This window comes from Rhea pennata, chromosome 23 (genome assembly GCF_028389875.1).
Source record: "Rhea pennata isolate bPtePen1 chromosome 23, bPtePen1.pri, whole genome shotgun sequence".
Taxonomy (NCBI): domain Eukaryota; kingdom Metazoa; phylum Chordata; class Aves; order Rheiformes; family Rheidae; genus Rhea; species Rhea pennata.
In genome coordinates this window covers 6,962,069-6,979,828 of record NC_084685.1, presented here as the reverse complement: position 1 = coordinate 6,979,828, position 17,760 = coordinate 6,962,069, and the positions used below count along the sequence as shown (strand labels likewise).

The 17,760-nt window shown below is 65.5% G+C and overlaps 1 protein-coding gene across 1 annotated transcript; it reads right to left on the bottom strand.

Annotated features, from left to right (window-relative positions):
* Nucleotides 1–271: 271 nt before the first annotated feature.
* RIMS3 (regulating synaptic membrane exocytosis 3) lies at nt 272–4,471 on the bottom strand. Its single transcript, XM_062594114.1, has 6 exons — nt 4,252–4,471; nt 3,018–3,159; nt 2,805–2,917; nt 1,146–1,247; nt 883–1,022; nt 272–641 (listed from the first exon to the last, which is right to left on the bottom strand). The coding sequence occupies exons 1-6, from the start codon at nt 4,469–4,471 to the stop codon at nt 429–431; spliced, it is 930 nt and encodes a 309-aa protein (XP_062450098.1). The 3' UTR covers nt 272–428.
* Nucleotides 4,472–17,760: the final 13,289 nt, after the last annotated feature.

The window sequence follows — 17,760 nt, the reverse complement described above, 5'->3', positions numbered from 1 at the left end:
GCCGCTCCCGCCAGGCGCTCGGGGGGAAGAGCGGCGCAGCGCGCCGGGTCTTTTCCGACGGGGTGGCAGGACCAGGTGCTGTAACAGTCTCGGGATGGGTCGGCAGTTGATCGCGTCACTCGTTCTGCGTCGCAGGGTGGTTTTTGTCCCCACTTCTCCTTCCCCCGGCCCTCTGCCTCACGACGCGCAGCCCTTGCCCCCTCTCTTTCCGACGTCCCCCTCTGCGCGCCGGGACGCTCGCTCGGGGAGGAACGTGTTGAGAGCAGGTTGGTCTCAGGGGGGAGATTTAAAAATTAAAAAATGAAAAGGGGGGTGGGGGAGAGGAGGAAAAAAACCCCAAAGGACTGGATATTTACAGCTATCCACTAACAGTTTTGGTAGGTTAGGGTGTCTCCTTTCCCCTCCCGGCCTCTCCGCTAACCTGCCGCCTACGGGCAAGAGGGACTCGTGGAGCTCTCCAGGGAGGACTGGGAGAGGCGGCGCGTCAGAGGTCCGATGCTGGAGTCTGCCAGCGAGGAGGTGGGGAAGAGTTTATACCAGCCTGTGACCACGCTGGAGAGATCAAGCTCCTCCAAGACGATCTGGGCCATCCCCATGAAGCACTTGTGGTCCATGCGGCCGTAATCACCCCACACGATGACCTACGGAGGAGGAGAGGCGGCAGGTGAGCCGCGCTGTCCTGCGGGCCAGGCAGGGGGTTGGGGAGGCCCCGGCAGGCTCGCCGTGCCTGCCCAGCAAGGACCTGCTGCGATGGGGACGGGGAGGCTGCGGTCTGAGGGACAGCAACGCGTTTCCAGAGGAGGACACCAGGTTTCTATACCTCGCCCTTGCTCCCCAGCTCCCTCCCTGTCCCCTACTATTTATCCAGGCGAGGCGCTTCACCTGCAGGACTTTGCCCTGCGGGCTCTCCTCGAAGAGCAGAGCCTGCTGGTACAGCGGGTCACAGGTTTTCTTCACGACCTTGGTCTTCTTTTTGGCAAGGCAGATTCCGTTCTCCAGTAGATAAACTTTCACGTAGGTGGCTGCGTTGGCACACGGGAGAGAAACGTTTGACTCAGAACAGGCTTCAGCGATTGTCCCAGTGACCACGCTGCTCTCCATCGCTCTCCCTCCATCCCCGACCTCCTGCCTTCCCAGCCACCTACCTGGGATGGACTTGGAGCCCAGCTTCGGGATAAGTCCCCTCGCCTGGATCACCTCCACCTCCAGCTGCCCGCTCCGGTCAGCCATGCCCACGTGGACGTCGCCTAGGCAGAGGGAAGAGAGGCGCTCAGCACCCTCGCAGACCTGCCAGTTCCCATCCGGACAAGCCGTGGCCCTGGGCTGGACCGCGCGCTCTCAAACGTGGTGTTGACAAGGACCAGGTGGGAGAAATCATCCCCGGGGCTCCAACAGCCCCGGCACCCCCAGTCCCGCCACCTCCCTCCCTCCTCGGCTGTCCTAGCGCGCCAGGCATCCCACAAACGGGCACGTGGTTATTGCAGATTTGGAGGAACGGCAAAGCAGAACCGACGTGCAGGTGATGCTTGGATTTGAGCAGCAAGGAGAGAACCAGGTGACAGCTAACTGCTTTCCTTCTCCTCTCCATCCCCGCAGCAAGGCAGGGTGCCCCCTCTCCGTCCCAAAGCAGCCTTGCAGGGGGCTTCTTCCCACGGGAGGGGAACACGAGCTGGGACTGACCAAGGCTGTGCCTTGGGAAGGCGATTCCCCCGGCCAGGCGCCAAGGAGGGCAAACGAGCCCCCAGCGAGAGCAGAAGAGGCCGGGACAGGAGCGGGGGGCGCAGCCAGGGCAGAGCCGGGGAAGGAGGTTGCGTCGCGTAGCCCCGGCACCCCGGCCTGGGCAAGCACCCGGCGGGAGCCTCCCGGGCCCTCGGGGCGCTTCCCTGGCTCCTTCCCGGCTCCCGGCGCGAAGGCGGCTCTGGAGAGGGAGCCGGGCCGGGCACGTTCTGCACCCGGAGCCCGCACGGGCTGCGCTCGGGTCGCACGGGGACCGGGGGGCTGAAGGCATCGCCATCGCGCAGCTCCGTGCCGCGGGACTTGGCAAAACGAGCGATGTGAACGAGAGCATCGCCGCGGGGGGAGAAAAACTCAGGAGCAAACGTGACAGGCACCTTCTCAGCTCACAGTGTGCAGTTGTTCTCCCACTTACGCTCTCGGCAGCAGCCCGGCTCATACGTACGTATGTCCCTTGGCCGCGTGGCAGGCGGGTCCCCGTCGCTCGCTGCCTTGTGGCCCCGGGGAGGGAGCGGGGACGGGGAAGGGGCGTGCTGAGGTCCCAGCGGGGTTTAAAAGGAACCGGCTGAACCTGGATGTTCTCAAAAACACACTTTGCGTTTCAACAGCGAGCCGGGCCCAGCACGGGCTGGGGGGGCTGCGGCGGGAGCCGGGAGCTGGCACCCACCGCGGCGGGCGACCGGCGGGAGTGGGGCTGCTGGCCATGGGGCTGCGGGACGCGTGTCCCCCCCCCCCCAGGCAGTTTCTGGGGTAGCTGGGCAAATCCAGAGGGTTGCAAAGGAGCCCCCGGTCCCCTTCCCTTCCCCCGGGAATTCAGACCTGCGCCGTGGGGGTGTTTCGGAGGCAGCAAGGGGGGCACGGCTCAGCGTGCCGAGCCCGGGACGTGCTGCCGCTAGCTGGAAATTCGAACCCGGGGCACGACTCCAAAGGCCGTTTTGGGTTTAGAAGGGAAAAAAAGGAAAAACTAAAACAGCGGAGGGGATTCCTGGCGGCGGGAGCAGCAGGGCAAGGCCGGGGCGCCCGCGCGAGCCGCGCGCGGAGCCCGAGCGGAGCCCGAGCGGAGCACTCACCCATCGGCGGCGTGGCCAGCGTCTGCCGCCCCACGACCTGCGCCGGCCCCAGCCCGTCGAGGAAGTCGCTGAACTGGCTCTCGGCTCCCAGCCGCGTCGTGGGGAAGATGAACCTGAGCGGGGCAGAGGGGAGAGGGAGGGGAGCGCGGGGCTCTGCGGGGCGCCGCGCCGGCCGGGGGCTGCAGCCGGCCCCCGCCGCCCCCCCGGCCTTACATGCCGTCGGAGCTGTTGCTGTTGGTGCTGCCGTCGGTGGACTCGCGGCTGCCCTGCCGCGTGACCCGGCTCCTCATCTCCACGGCGATGCCGGTCTCGGTGCTCCTCCGGATGTTGCTGCGCAGCTTTTTGGGACCCCCCTCTGGCAGGCGAGACGCACCGTGAGCCCCTCCGCGTGCTGCCCCCCCAGCCCGCGCCGCGGCAGTCGCTGCGGCTCGTGCAACCTTTCCGTGGGGATGAAACCGCTGCACCGCTGCACCATCGCACCCCGAGCACCCGCGTTGCTTCCCGGCACGCTCCCTGCCAGCACCTCAGCTGTATCCCCGATGTACTGAGCCAAAGCGGAGCTGAGACCTGCCGCACTCAGCTCGCATGTGAGCTGACGCCCTCCCAGCCCGGCGCCCGGCCGCTGCCACCGCTTCGCGGCCCCTGCTGCGGTCCCCAGGGCCAGGCGCCCGCGCTGCCGGCGGCACCCTCCATCCCCGGCGCGGGGCAACCCGGCTCCCGCGCGCGTCGCCATGGCAATGCGCGACTGCCGTCTGCAATGCGGTGGGACCCCCGCGGCCGGCCCTGCCCTGCCCTGCCCGCGCCGGGGGTCCCGGGGGGGGCGGCGGGAGAGGCGAAAGCCGGCAAAGCTCGGGCTGCCGGGGGAGCGTCCGCGCGAGCGGCCTCTTTTCGGGAGCCTTTCGCGCTGCTCCCGGCTGCGGCTGCTCTGCTCCCGCGGGCAGGGGCCGTCCCGCCGCCGCCAGGCGGGTTGCTGCCTGGCTTTGGGTTTCGGCACAGTTTTTGCTTGGCTTTCTGGGATAATTATCACCCTTCAGGAGCATCTCAGATGTGCTCCAAATCACCTCCTGCCTTCGCAGAGCATCCCTTACAGAATGAGGACATGCCAGCGAGAACCGAAATAAAAAAGCAACAAGCAGAGAAAACGCCGGCATTAAAATAAGCTTTTCGGTCTCCCCCTTAAAAAAGCTATTTTAAGCATTTAAATATTCCCCATAGCCAGAACATTTGACAAGTCCTTTCTCTGAATTCTGCCCCTCCCGCAGCCCCCCGGGGTGTTCGGACGGGGCCTCCGGCAGCGCCCGCCAGCGAGGTCGGCACCGCCGGGCTGCTGGCGGGGAATTTCGGGGGGCCTTTCGGGGTGCCTTGATCTGAAGCAGGCTGCTAGGAGGCCGCGAGCGGAGCGATGCAGGCACCCGAGCGCACGCGTTTCCCTCCCCGCGCGCCTCACCGGGCTGGTTGAGCTGCAGGGTGCTCTTGCTCCACTGCGACAGCCCCACGATCGCCACCATCTTGGCGCCGAGGCTGGAGCGCCTCTTCTTGACGGAGGCGACGCTGACGGAGTCGGCGCTGCCCCGCGCGCTCTTCTCCACGGCGTACATCTCGCCGCTGATGCTGGAGCTGCGCACGACGCTCCTGGCCGCCGAGGAGCCGGCATCGCCGTTGAACATGGTCAGCCGGAGCCCGGCGCGCCGCCCCGGGCGCCGCCGCCTGCGATGCGCTGCGGGGGCGAGGGGGGAGGCGTCAGGGCCGGGGCGGCACGGGGGGCCGGGGCGGCACGGGGGGCTGGAGCACCCGCGGGGGGCCAGAGCAGCACGGGGGGGCCGGGGCGGCACGGGGGGCTGGAGCACCCGCGGGGGGCCAGAGCAGCACGGGGGGGCCGGGGCGGCACGGGGGGCCGGAGCACCCGCGGGGGGCCAGAGCAGCACGGGGGGGCTGGGGCGGCACGGGGGGCTGGAGCATCCGTGGGGGGCCAGAGCACCCACGGGGTGCCAGGGCGGCACGGGGGGCTGGAGCACCCACGGGGGGCCGGAGCCCGTTCCCACGCGGCGTGGGCGCCTTTCCCTCGGCCATGAATCTTTAACCTCCAGCGGGACGGCAGCATCCATCTTCCAGGGAAAGGCGAATTATTAACTCGGCGCCAAGCGAAGCCACTTCGTAACAGACGGACGGAGGCAGCGCCTGGAGAAATACTTCTCCTTCAGGAGCGGCAGGCGCAGCGGCACGGGACGCGCGAGGGCAGGCGCCGAGGCCGAGGGTCTGCTCGCCGCGTACGGAAGGGACGCGAGCAGGGGCGGGGGGCTGCTTCGTCCTAATAGCCCTAATTCCCAACGTCCCAGCCGGCGGCAGCCCGTCGCTATTTACCTGCGGTTCTCAGCGCGCCTCCGAGGCCGCCGAGCGAGGAGGCGCAACCGCGGCGGGCCAGCGCGGGGCCGCGGGATTCCCGCGCTCCTAAGCCGTGGGATTTCTCTTAGGAGGCCCCTGCGGCTTGCTGCGGCGAGGAGGGAGGCTCCGAGCCTCAGTTTCCCTAGCAGTAAAACATCCTGGTCGCGGATAAAGCAAGGAAAACACAAACAGATCCCGGTGCTGTTCCTCCCCACGCAGCGCTCCACCCGCCACCGCCCGCGCTGAGCTCTGGTGGAAGCAAATTAGATCATGATAACACAGCGCTAATAGGATCGTTTCCAACACACAGGCGGATAATCCGCAACAGGGGAAGGGGGCCGCTCGCTCCAGCGCCCGCTGCAGCCGTTTGCTTTACCCTGCCCTCAATTTTACCCCTGCTCTCTTTTCCCCACGCGGCTCCCGCGGAGAGGGGCACCGCGAGCCAGGGCCGCGGGGAGGGCTCGGGCGGCGCCGAGCCCGGCCTGCCTCGGAGCCCGCGGCGCGCCGGGAGCCGCCGCCGGCGTGCCGAGCCGAGCGCGACGCCACCGGAGCGGCTCCGGCCCCGGGGACGCAGCCTCGGCGCTTCCTGCCTCTCCCGCTCCCACCCCCCCCCCCCCCATTTGCTCACTTCCAACCAGCAGCGGGTGGGAAGCCGGGGAATGGCAGCCAGCTCTCCCTTCATCCGCCCTCCACGTTTATTCCGCGCCTTGCAAAACGCGGGATTCACAGAGCGAGCGACTGCAAGGCTCCCGCGGCGATGAACCGGCGGGCACGCTCCTTCCCCCGCCGCCGCCGCGGAAAGGGACCCCGGACCGCCGGGGCGGGCAGGGAGGGGAGGGGAGCGGGCAGCCCCCGGCCGGCGCCCGCTCCCGCCGGCACGCACCATGCTTGCGGGAGCCGCCGCCGGAGAAGTTCTCCGGCAGCCGAGCCCCGTTTGCCGGCGGGCTGGGGTGCAGGGAATAACGCGGGATGGGGGAATCAGAGGGGAGGGAGATGCCATGGCTGCAGCATCCCCCCGCCGACGCGCCGGTTAGTGCACGCACGCACACACACGCAGAGCCCCGGGTCGGAGCAGCCGCACACCACGCAGAAAAGCACAATTCCCTGCAGAACGGCACGCTCCCTGTTGCATTTTGATGCACGCTCCCCCGGGCGAGCTCCGCCGCGGGCAGAGCGCCGCCGACCCTCCCCGCGCACGCACCTCCCCGGAGAAGGAGCACGAAGAGAAAGAGGCATCTTACCGCCGCGGAGGGCCGCCGGGCGCAGGTGCGCGAGGAGCCGGCAGCACCCGGCGCGCGCCGGCAGCGCGTCCGCCCCCCGCGGCCCCGCTCTGCCCCGCCGCCGCAGCTCAGCCCCCCAGGCCCACGGCTGGCTGCGGAACGAGGGGGCCAAGCTGGTTAATCTGGAAAGGTTTCTGGGGAGCGAGGGGCGCCGGGCTGCGCCCGCGCGGCTCCGGCATCTCCATGGATACCTCGCTGACCCAGTTCTCCGCGCAGCCGAAAGCAGGGGCAGGGAGCGGACCCCGCGCAGCGGGGCCGCGTGGGGCGGCGTGGCCGCCTCCCCCCCACCCCTCGTGGCGTGGGGCGGTGGGCCGGGTCGTGCCGGTGCTTGCGTGGCCACCGCAGCTCCGAGGGGGCTCGCAGTGGTGAGAGGACCCCGGCTCCAGCTCGGAGCATCCCCGTGGGACCGAGAGGCCGAGCCGCAGCCAGGGGCGGCTGGGACCCCGGCTCCAGCCCGGAGCATCCCCGTGGGACCGAGGGGCTGAGCCGCAGCCCGGGGCAGCCAGGACCCCGGCTCCAGCCCGGAGCATCCCCATGGGACTGAGGGGCTGAGCCACAGCCGGGGGCGGCCGGGACCCCGGCTCCAGCCCGGAGCATCCCCGTGGGACCGAGGGGCCAAGCCACAGCCCGGGGCGGCCAGCAGCCTGGCTGGACCCCATCGCCCCGCAGGGTGGGTTGCAGCAGGATGTCAGGCCCCTGAAAAGCAAGGCACGAGGATGCACGGAGGGTCGAGTGGCTGCGGGACAGCCCTCTGACGCCAGCGTGCCTTGGTGCCTGCACGCGATCAGCACCTGCACGTCAGCAGGAACATGCAGTGCTAGGTGCCGTACGAGGCTAGGTGCCTCAAATTTACCACTGATATAAGAGGGACAAAGTTTTGACTGCAGAAATGGGGCGCTTTGACCCTGGCTTTGCGGGAAGGCTGCCGGAGGGGAGCGATGCCGGCAGGAGAGCCCCGGGCTGGCTGCTGCTGCCGCAGGTGGGACCAGCCCCGACGCCGGGCGGGAGAGCAGAGGGCGGAGGTGATAAATGCACCGCCGGGGCCGGGATCCTCGCCTCTGCGGAGAGGGACAGGGCCGAGGGCTTGCGGGGGGCCAGCTGCTCGGCTGAAGCACCCAAGGCGGGAGATGGTGGGGACAGACAGGTCCTGTCGCCTGCCGTGAGACCTTCCCGACTCGACGCGTCCTCCCCTGCCCGAGGTGAGTATTTGGAGGTGGAAGCGAAAGGCGGCGGCGGCAACAGCCCCTGGTTTGCACCTGGTGCCCGAAGCCCCTGTGAGCCCCGTTCCCGGAGGGCCCGGAAAGGGCCGAGCAGCGAAGGGCTGAGCCTTAACGGGAGCCCTGGCTCCACGCAGGCGATTCCTTACGAAGTGTCCTCTCCTCAAGAAGCAGGAAAACCAGCTCAGGCCCTAAAATTAGCACTTATGCAGAAATAAGGTTGCTGGAGCTATCGTTATGGGGTCCCTGCCCGTGCCAAGCTGGGGCAAGTCAGAGTGGTGCAGCTTGCAAATGTGCATTGCTTGCATTAGGAATGGCTTATTTCCCAAATATTTTCCAAATTTTTGAACAGAAACATACTTAACTCACATTAATTGCCTGGGGTTTGATTGGCAGTTGCTCATTTAAATTTAATTGCATGGCAAGGGGGATAATTCAGGGCACATGAGCAGAGAACTCGCAAGTAACTCCAGCTCCTGGAGTGATGCAGCTAGTTGCTCCTGCAGGTTAAAGAAGTTGTATTCTGAACAAACCAAGCTCGGTGCCTGCCTTCCATCCTCTTTCACCATCTCTATGGAAAACAGAAAAAATAAAGCCCTTGAAATTAAAGGATGAGTCTAAATGTCATCAATTGGTAAGGCAAACAGAGCTTAAAAAGCAGGGAGGTTCTGGCCCCGTTTTCCTGTGTCTCCCGGCACACGGGATCCGTCCAGGAATGCCAGTGACCAGAGGGAATCGGATGCCACCGGGAGGGACGGGGACGGGGACGCAGCGCAGGAACCTCCACCTGCCCCGGCCTCGGGCTCAGCCCAGAGCTGCCGTTTCCCCCGAGCCGCATCCAGCTGCCAAGGACCTGGCACCTTCCTTCGCCCGGTGCAACCCCGCGGCGTCTCCCCAGGCGCTAACCGGGCACCCGGGGCGGTGCCGGCGCCGCTCCCCAGGGACACAAGGCGCCCGGGGCCGGTGGCCTCGGCGCGCCGCCGTCCCTCTCCCCACGTCCCTGCATGACGTCTGCTGCTTCCTTAAATCAGATCTGTGCTGAATCCAGTTTGTTTCCTTGGCAACGTGGAAGAGCTGGAGGAGCAAACGCCGCCCCGGCGGGAGGCAGCTCGGGGACGGTCGAGTCCCCCCGTCCGGCCCCGCTGCGGTCCCGGGGAGCAGCGCGGGATGGGGCCGTGCCGCATCCCGCCGGCACACGCGCCGCCCCGGTGCCCCCGGAGCCGTCGCCGGCCCAGTGCCTGGTGCACGGAGCCCTGCAGAGGCGCCCGGGCCGCACGCTTCGCTGCCAGCCCAAAACCCGATTTATCTGGGCGCAGGAAGGACCGTTTCCCCCGCCACGGCCCTGAGCTGGAGCCTGGCGCTTGGCAGCTCCCTGCTCCGGCCGCTTGGGGTTCGCGGCGGCTGCGACGGGGCCGGGGTGGGACGGCAGCGAGACGGGCAGGGCCGAGGCTCCGAGCGGCTCCGGGGAGGGAGCTTTTCCCGTTACCCGGCAGCCGCCGCCTTCCCGACTGCGCGGCTCGGAGCTCTGCAATGCAGCTCGCACCGCGCGTCTGCTGCGTGCGAATCCCATCAATATTTCATGGAGCTGCTTCCTCCGGGGAAGGACTGCGATCTTGCTCCGGCTTTCTGCTCCTAACAGCACTTCTGCTCTTGCAGAGAGCATCTGATCTCCTTATGCCCAGCAGCCAGCACCCAACACCCCTCCGTTTTCTCCCCTTTCTTCATTAGCCGTGCTTTGCCTTTCGAGGGCACCTGCACCCCACGAGGGACGAGAGCTGTGAAGTCCCCGTGGGCTTAACTGACGTCTCGAGCATCTTTTGCCCTCGGTTGCTTGCACCTGCCCCGTGCAGACGGCCGTGCCCGAACCCGTGCCGGGCTGTGGACCGGCTTAGCGCGGGCAATTCCAGCGCTGCGTCCAGCAGCACCGCGTGAGCTCGGCCCCAGAACGGCCCTGGCGCCCACAGCCTGGCCCGCGACCGCCGGGTCCGGGCCCTCCCGGCCTGGCCGCCCCCAGCCCGGCTTCCTCCCGAGCCCAGCGGGAGCAATGGGTAAGTCAGGCCATTTGCAGCTTGGAAAATAAGTTGCTTTCCAAATGCTAAGACTGCGCTATTATAGCAAAGCTTCTTAAGGGATCAGCAGAAAACTTGCTTGCCTTAGGAAGACTTATTTGAAGCTGAGTGGTGCCAAGATACCCTGAGAACCTGGCACCGCATGCATCAAACGCCCATCGCTGCTCTTCCTCCCAGGGCTGCCCCTGACCTGGCGAGAGGCGACTGCTCCCAGCCCAGCTGTGGCCAGGGCTTCGCCCCGAAACTGGCCAGCGAAGGAGCCGGCGCGGGCCAAATTATCCGTGATGCACCAGGCTGAGGTTGGCACATCTTCAAAGCCCGGCCGGGCACCATTGCCTTGGAGGGTAACGACCAACCCGATCCCTGTTTTGTAGAAAAAACAGCTTTTCCTTTCCATCCCAGCCCCAGGAACCCCAGGAGCCGCGGGGGCCGTCGTGGGCATCGCTGCAACCAAGAGCACCCGGCGGGAGCTGCAGGTAGCGCGTTCCCGCGCCGGCGGGCTGGCACGCAGCCCGGCTCCCCGTCGCGCCCGTCCTCGCGCAGCAGGCCCGCGGCGCGAGAGCCGGGCCACGAGCCCCTGAGCTCGAAGGCAGCAAGCGCATTGTACCAGCACGGCTGCCAATCCAGCGCTAAATCGCTTTAAAATAATTACTAAATGAGCCTGTTTCCCTGCCATTTGAGATGCGGTGACAAAATGTTTTAAATGCATTGAAATGGATGCAAGTAGATGGTGCCGCACTGCTTAGGTTTTAATAAGCAGAAAAATTAGACACTTTCATAACCTTAAATTGCATCTTGCACAAATGTGACACTTTCCATATGGCAGTGCCACGGCAAGATCAGGCGCGAACGCTTGGGGGGCCCGATTCGCGCGGGCTGGCTCCGCTCAGCTAAGCGTCAGTACAAGCAAATCTGTAGTTCCCATCGCAGGACAGAGCTTGAAGTTAGGCTGGAAACGGGCAGCCGCCGTCGCCCCCGGGCTGGGAGCCACCCGCGCTCTCAGCCCGCCAACGAAATCGCCGTCGCAGGCCCACGGGATCATCTCCACGCACCAAATCATGCGATTCAGGTTTTGCTCAGCCTTAAAGGAAACCGTGCCAGGGAGGACGTCGATGCAGAGCGCGCCGCGGCTCCGAGGACGCCCGCCGCGCCGGGGGAGCAAACGGACGGGGGCAACGGCGCGACGCACGCGTCCGTGCCGCCGCCTCGGCACGTCTCGAGGCGCGGGGAAGCCCTGCGCCTCCGAAGGAACCGGCCCCGCCGGGAGCACCGCAGCTTGCGCGTGCCCCTTCGCCACGCTCACGCCGCGAGGAAGCGGCCGTCCGGCGAGGGGCTGCCGCGGGCGCTGGCCGCCCCGTCCCCGGCGAGCGCAGCCGTGTCGCTCCGCGGAAACCCCCGGGCCGCGGCGGCCGGCGCCCCGCCAGGGTCTTCTCCCCGGTTACTAAACCCAAGCGGAGGATGGCCGGAGGCAGCGGCCGCGGGGCTTCTGCTTTGGGGCGCAGTTTAATTCCTGCCTCGCTGATTCCTCGTGGGTTTTACCTGCAGGACGAGCCGCAGCGCGGCGCCGCGCGCGAGGCGGGTGCCCCCCTCGGGCACGGGGGTCTCCGGGTCCAGCCGAGCTGAACCGACTGACAAGGAGCAGCCTCGAGGCGTGCGAAAGCCCGGCCGCGGCGGCGGGGCCGGGAGAGGTGGGTGCTCGGCATCACGCGGGCCGCCACCGCCCCCCTTCCCCCCAAAGGGACCCCCCCCCCCGGGTTGGCTGGTCCCGGCCCCGCTACGGCGGGGACAGGCGTTAGCGGGACGGAGTTGACGTCAACCGGCTTTCAGCAGCGATGATGGATGACCCGGGAAAGCGCTCCCGTTCCCGAGCGGCGGGCTGGGAAACGCTGCCCACCGGCCCCGCGCCGGGGCGGGGGGCGCCCCGGGGGGCTCCGGGCCCGCGGGACCCGCGGCGAGGGCGCGCAGCCCCGGGCACCCGCGCTTGCGGCACGCCGATGCTTTCGGGGCCACGTCTGCGGGGCGCGGGGGTCCCTCGCCGGCGGCCCCGGGGCGGGGGCCGGGCGGGGTCCCCCGGGGCCGGGCCCCCCTCGCGCCCCCCCCCACCCCACCCTGGGGCCGCCGGAGCGCCCGTCCCGCTCCCCCCCGGGCCCCGGCGCCACGACGGGCATCCCCCAAAATCACTGCTCCGCCCTCCCGCTCCCCCCCCCGCCCCCCGCGCGGGGGATGCTCCGAGGCAGGTGCAGCCCCGCTCCCCGCCGGGGGACCCAGGCGTCCGGGGGGCCCAGGCGTCCGGCAGCGCCCCACCCCGCGCCGCCGCCGCGGGCACTCACCGCCGCCGCCGCCGCCGCCGCCGCCCGTGCCCGCTCCTCCCCTCGGCCCCGGCGGGCTGCTGGGAGCGCGGGCGGGGGGGCCCGGCCGGCCCCGGCCCCGGCCCCGGCCCCGACGGCGCGGGCGGCAGCCGCGAGCGGCCGGAGGACCCGGCCCGGCGCTGCCAGCTGCCACCCGGGAGCCACCCGCTGCATCCCGCTGCCACCAGCCACTGCCCAGAGCTGCCCGCTGCACCCTGCGCCCATCATCTGGACCCCAAAAGTCGCCACCTGGACCCTACATCTATCCACTAGACCCCAGGAGCCACCAGCTGGACCCTGAGATCTGCCTGCTGCATGCTGCGCCCATCACCCAGACCCTGAGAGCTTCTAGCTGGACCCTACATCCATGAACTGGACCCCAAGAGCTGCCACCTGGACCCTTTTCTCACCACCGGACCCCAGGAGCCAGCAGCTAGACCGCAAGAGCTGCCGCTGGGCCCTGCTCCAAATCAGCCAGACCCCCAAGAGATACCGGCCAGACCCCACTCCCACCAGTGAGACTCGCAGAGCTGCTGGCCGGACCCCGTTGCCATCAGCGGGACCTCAGGAGTTGCCAGCGAGATGCTACGCGCATCGCCCAGACCCCGAGAGCCCCCGGCCGGCCCCGCTGCCCCGAGGTGGCCCCGCTCGGCCGGGCTGGCTGCGGCGCGTGCCTCGTCGGGACGTGCGGGCTGCTCCGGGGGATGCGTAACCCTCCCACGGGGACGGGGCCTGCCGCCCTGCTCCGCTCCCAGCTGCCTTCTCGCGCTCCCGGTGTCCCCAGCCCCCGTGAGCCGCCGGCCGGGAAGCGCCAGTTTGGTCCTACCGCCCTGCTTTCCCGCGGGCGCCCGACGCTGCGAGTCCTTCGGGGCCGGGAGCGCTCCGGACCACGTCCAAGCCGGGGCCCACGGGGCACTCGGTGCCCCGGTTCTTCCCATACGAGAAAGTTTTAACGGAGGCGCAGTCCCAGCTCCCGCCGTGACCTTGGAATCACCTTGGCTCTCCGAATACAAACACTAATTTTCCTCCAAGCGGCGTCGCTTTTTACTCGTGGTGAATTCCTCCGGCGTTGCCTCTGCACCCCGGCTGGAACGGCAGCCACGTGCCGAGAGGAAACCCTCCTTCGCCGACTTTAACTCTGTCCATCCCTGGGACGGCGCCGGGCTCGGGCCGCTCGCGGGGCGCCCGTCGCCCCGCTCGGCTTTCTGCGCGGTGCCAGCGCTGCCACGAACCCCGCGGCCCCGGCGCGCAGCCGCCGCTGCCGGCGGGGGAGAGGGAGAGGAAGGAGCGAGCGCCAGGGCTGGGGCGGCCCCTCGCTGCCCTTCGAGCCCCACTTGGGACCGTTTCGTTCAGAAAACGCCTATTTGGGGGTTCCCGGTGTCGGGGCGGGGGGGAGCTAGGTGGGGCCGGGCACGCGGCGCTCGCCAGCGTCGATCCGCGGGGACGGATCCCCTGGCAGCTGCCGGAGGGCGAGGGGACGGCGGGAGGGCTGGGATGGGCGCTGGGAAGCGGCCTGAGGAGCAGGAATAGCCGAAAGAACTAAATATGGAAAACTTGGATAAAACATAGCTGAAGTAGGGAGATGCGTATAAACAAACCCAGGGAGGGAGAGAGGTTGTCCGGAGGGGGCCTTTATGAGTAATATTTAGAAATACTAGCTGAAAAGATCTCCGTAGAAAAAGCTGTTTTATCAAAGCGAATTTCCAGCATTGTGCGGGAAAGCGTCGATGCCGGGCGCGTGTTTTTTGGGGGGGAAAAGATAGTGAAAACTCGAGACTGTGCAAAGGTTCTCCTCGTAACACTGCCAAGTTTTGATTATAAAACATAAAAAAGATAAAAGTTTTGTGGCAATATAGGAAGGGGGGGGAAATGCAGTTTTACTGATAGGAGCCGTTCTGGCTGCCTGGCTGGTTTGCGCTCCGCTCGGCAGGCTGCTCCGGGACCCCTCGTGCGTAGCGGGATCCCGTTACGGCTCTTCCCAGCTCTTAATTCGTTAAGGAGCTCGGCTCGCCGATCCGGCAGATCCTCACCGCCTTCTCCTTTGGGCTGCGGGTTTGCGCAGACGAAAAGGGGGTTGTTTAACGCGATTATTCCTGTACGGCCACGTAAGCGGATTCGCGGGGCCGGGCTCTGCAGCGCTCAAGGCCCCTGGCAGCGACAGGCAAGCCCGGCGCTGGCTCCTGCGGGCAGCGTGCCGGCACGTGGCGGCAGCTTCGCAGCCCCGGTTTCCTGGGCTCCCTGAGCTGCGAGGTGCCTGCGTGGGCAAGCCCGGCATGTCACACGGATTCAGGGAGAGGTAAACCTTGTAAAGGTTTACGGGGAGAGGATGGTTTACCTGGGACTGCCAGGAGGGAAGAGAATAAACTGGGGGCAAAAATGGTGCATTTTGGAGAGGCTTTTCCAAAATAATGCTGCCTCCGGGCAGGGGTAAGTCCCCATCCAGAGCCAGGCTGCGGAGCGGCCCCCGGGTGGGCAGAGCGTCCGGGCGGGCAGCTGGGCGCTCCCGTCCCTTTGGCATGTCTGGGTCCCTCGCAAAGGAGAGGAACACGTTGCTCAAGATGCCCGGGGAGGTTGTTGGTGCTGCGTCAGCTGCTGCAGCCCTCTCCGTTACTCCTGCAACATGTCCCACTTCTCAAAGGAGAAAGAGCTGCAGTGAGATGCTGTAAAATCTCCTTTTACTATTCTGCAGGGAGCAACCGGATCACGTGGACTCACCAGTGTCCTACTGGGAGGGCCAACTTGATCTCTGCTGGGTATCAGCCAGCAATAGGCACTAGCACGCTAGCAGCTGCCCTGTCCGTTCTGCCTGGGATGCACCGGGCTCCCTTGGAGCTGGGGGCAGAGACACCAGCCGGATCTTTGCAGTGGGACCCAGTGAGCTGAACCAAGTCCCAGCTTTTAGTTGGGAGCTGCAGCCACTCCCCACTCCAGGAAGATAAAAGCATTTCCCTGGAAATCAGGTCTCTCTGTTGGAGCATGGCTGAGCGTCTCAGCTCAGAGTGTGGCTCTCTTGCAGCTCTTGAAGTCAGGTTTACAGATTTCAAAACCTTTTTAATGACTTCTGTCAAAATCTGTGAAATGTTAAACGCGCTAGGCGAAGAGGCTGGGCTGGTCAAGCAGGTATCGGGCTCTGTGCTGCTACCTGATAGTTCGGATTTGCAGCGCGGGGAACGCCGTGAGTTACGGGAGCGTGTCCCGTTAACTGCTCTGCTTTTGGCTGCACACCGCATTTGGAGCACTGGGAAATACGTGGTTGAACAGTGGTAGATCTGAGGCTGCGAGCTGGGGTGCTGGGTGCTTCCTTGTGGTGCCCAGTTTTTGGAGCGGCTCCGCTCCGTAGTAAAACACCTGCTTTCCCGGCGCCAGCTCAGAGGAGCTTGTCCCTGGCTGAGGATCCCCGTCTCAGCACCGCCAGCCCAAACCGCGGGATGGCACCTGAAGGGATACGCTTTTCTGTTCGATTTAAAGGATGAAGTTTCTACCAAGCCTCCAAAAACATGCGCGTGTATGTGTACACTCATATTGATGTTACAGGCTTTAATGCAAGAAAGGTGAGCACTGGAAAGGTGGCTCACAGCCTGGGGCCGGGTATGAACCGGAACGTGACACAAGAAACGGAGCAGCCTACTCGACTAAAAAGCCCTAAAATCCGGCCCTAACTACCTTCTTTCTCCCTTGGTGCGTCTGTGTCCAGTCAGATGCCAGCACATTATTCATCGCTGTTTTTTCGTAATACATTAGGAGAGTCAACACTTGTCTTTTCTTGGGGATTATCGCCCCAAAGCAGTAGCTCACTTGGGATTCGGTTGTAATGGGAGTCACATGGGATAGCAGAGGCAAAGGGCCAGGAATGTAACCTCTGCTGTAGGATCCAATTTTCACAAGTGTCAGACAAATTCAGCTTTCTGATACCTGGCTCCAGAGTGCAGTAAAGCTCCTCTGGGTCTTACTGCTGATGCAGGAGAGAACTGGCTGAGCAGGTAGCAGACGTCGATAAATGTGAAATCAACAAACCACAAAGAAATTTATGCAACTGCCAATAAAGCAAGGAGTGGAAAGTTTTTTTTTTTCTTCTTTTTTCCCTTGTTTTTGTTGGCTCCTCCACATTTCGAGTAGGCTGGCACAGAGACCTCTGTGGTTGCAGAGGGCTGCAATCCTTCTTGGGGAAGCTGAGCCACGCCGAACAATGCATCCATTGCTGCTGAAAGAGCAGGTGGGAAGGAAACAGAGCATCGCAGGCTCAGTGCAATAGCACACAGAGAATTAAGCTGGAGAAGGACTGGGGTGTTGTGCAGAAACCCCTCAAATGGGGCCTGCTCAGTGGCAGGAAAACCAGCTGCTTTGTTCCACAGCTGCGGCTGGCAGCAAAGTCAGCAGCATCACTGGCTAATTGATTTATAAATGAGCCATTTTGAAGAGGGGCTGTACATCACATATGACCACTGTCAGTCGTTACAACGAAAGCTGAATACCAGTCCAGAGAGAATTAAAAAAAATAACTGAGAATTAAAAAAATAACTGTGGCATGTTTTATTTCTCTTGGCTGCTGTGCCTCGCAAGCACCCTGAGGTCACGAAGTTGCAAGAATTTCAACAAAACTGCAGGAATTCGCTGCAAGATGTCTCCCGTTTCAGTGCCAACACGTGGGCTTTTGGGTAGTCTGGCTCTGAAACCACATCATACGTGACCACAGAGATTTCTGCATTTCCTACCTTTGGGCAAATGTCATGCAACAGAAACCACAGACACGGAGCGTGTTTGCAGCATCCATGAGGACTCTTTCTCATCTCTCATGCAGGGTGCAAACCATATGCAATGAAGTGCTGTACCAGAAACATGCTGATCATCAGCAGAGATCTCCAGTTTTCAAAACTCTGTGGAGCAGTTCAGGGGAACCACAGGAGCCAGACAGGACCTGACTTTGCTTTCCCATGTCCAGTGACATTAAAAGCACCAGATACGCAAATCCTTTCTCTAGCTTAAGTTGGATGCGATCAACCTGGGCAGCAGGGAGACAGTAAGGAGGCAAAGATGCATTGCTTTAGAGTAACTTTATAGGATGCACTTTTCCATGGGAAAAATACCGAAGCAGCACGAGTCACGCGTCAGCGTAACGCATCCCCGCAGCGCCCGGGAAGCGAGGCGGCGGAACCGGGGCACGGACTTTTCCCTGAGCCGCCGCCGCTCGGGCAGGAGCGCTGCGGGGAGCTGCGCTGCGGTGACGGACGGGTGACAGGGTGCAGGCCGCCGACGTGAAGCGAGTCGGACAGCTCCTCGCCCGGGCGCCCCTCCCGGCTGCCGCACGAGAGCGGTGCCCGCGCGGCCCACGGCGGCAGCCGCTCGCCCCGGCCTCGAACCGCGGTACCGGCGGGGCCCGGCCCGGTGGCAGCAAGGCCCGGCGGTGGCCTAGGCCGAGGGCAGGCACCGCCGCAGCCGGGGAGCTCTGGTGCCCGCCGAGGCCAGGCGGCCCCGGGCTCCCCCCGCAGCGGGTCCCGGGCGCCGCCCGCACCGAGCGCTGCGGGCCGCGAACCCCGCCCGGCGGTTCCGCCCATGGCGGCGCCCTTCCCGCCTCTCCTGCCCCGCGCCCAGAGGAAGTCTCGCGAGATCCGCTCCGGGTCATGCGCCTGCGCAGTGCCGCCGCCAGGGGAAAGGGGCGGAGC

What these genes read in the sequence shown, in the direction of transcription:
- RIMS3 (XM_062594114.1), bottom strand. Translation starts at nt 4,471, where the DNA reads ATGTTCAACGGCGATGCCGGCTCCTCGGCGGCCAGGAGCGTCGTGCGC. An exon ending in CCTGCAGCTCAACCAGCCCG is followed by an intron (nt 3,160 to 4,251) that starts GTGAGGCGCGCG and finishes CTCGCCTGCCAG; the next exon opens with AGGGGGGTCCCAAAAAGCTG. An exon ending in GGGCTCCAAGTCCATCCCAG is followed by an intron (nt 1,023 to 1,145) that starts GTAGGTGGCTGG and finishes GTGCCAACGCAG; the next exon opens with CCACCTACGTGAAAGTTTAT.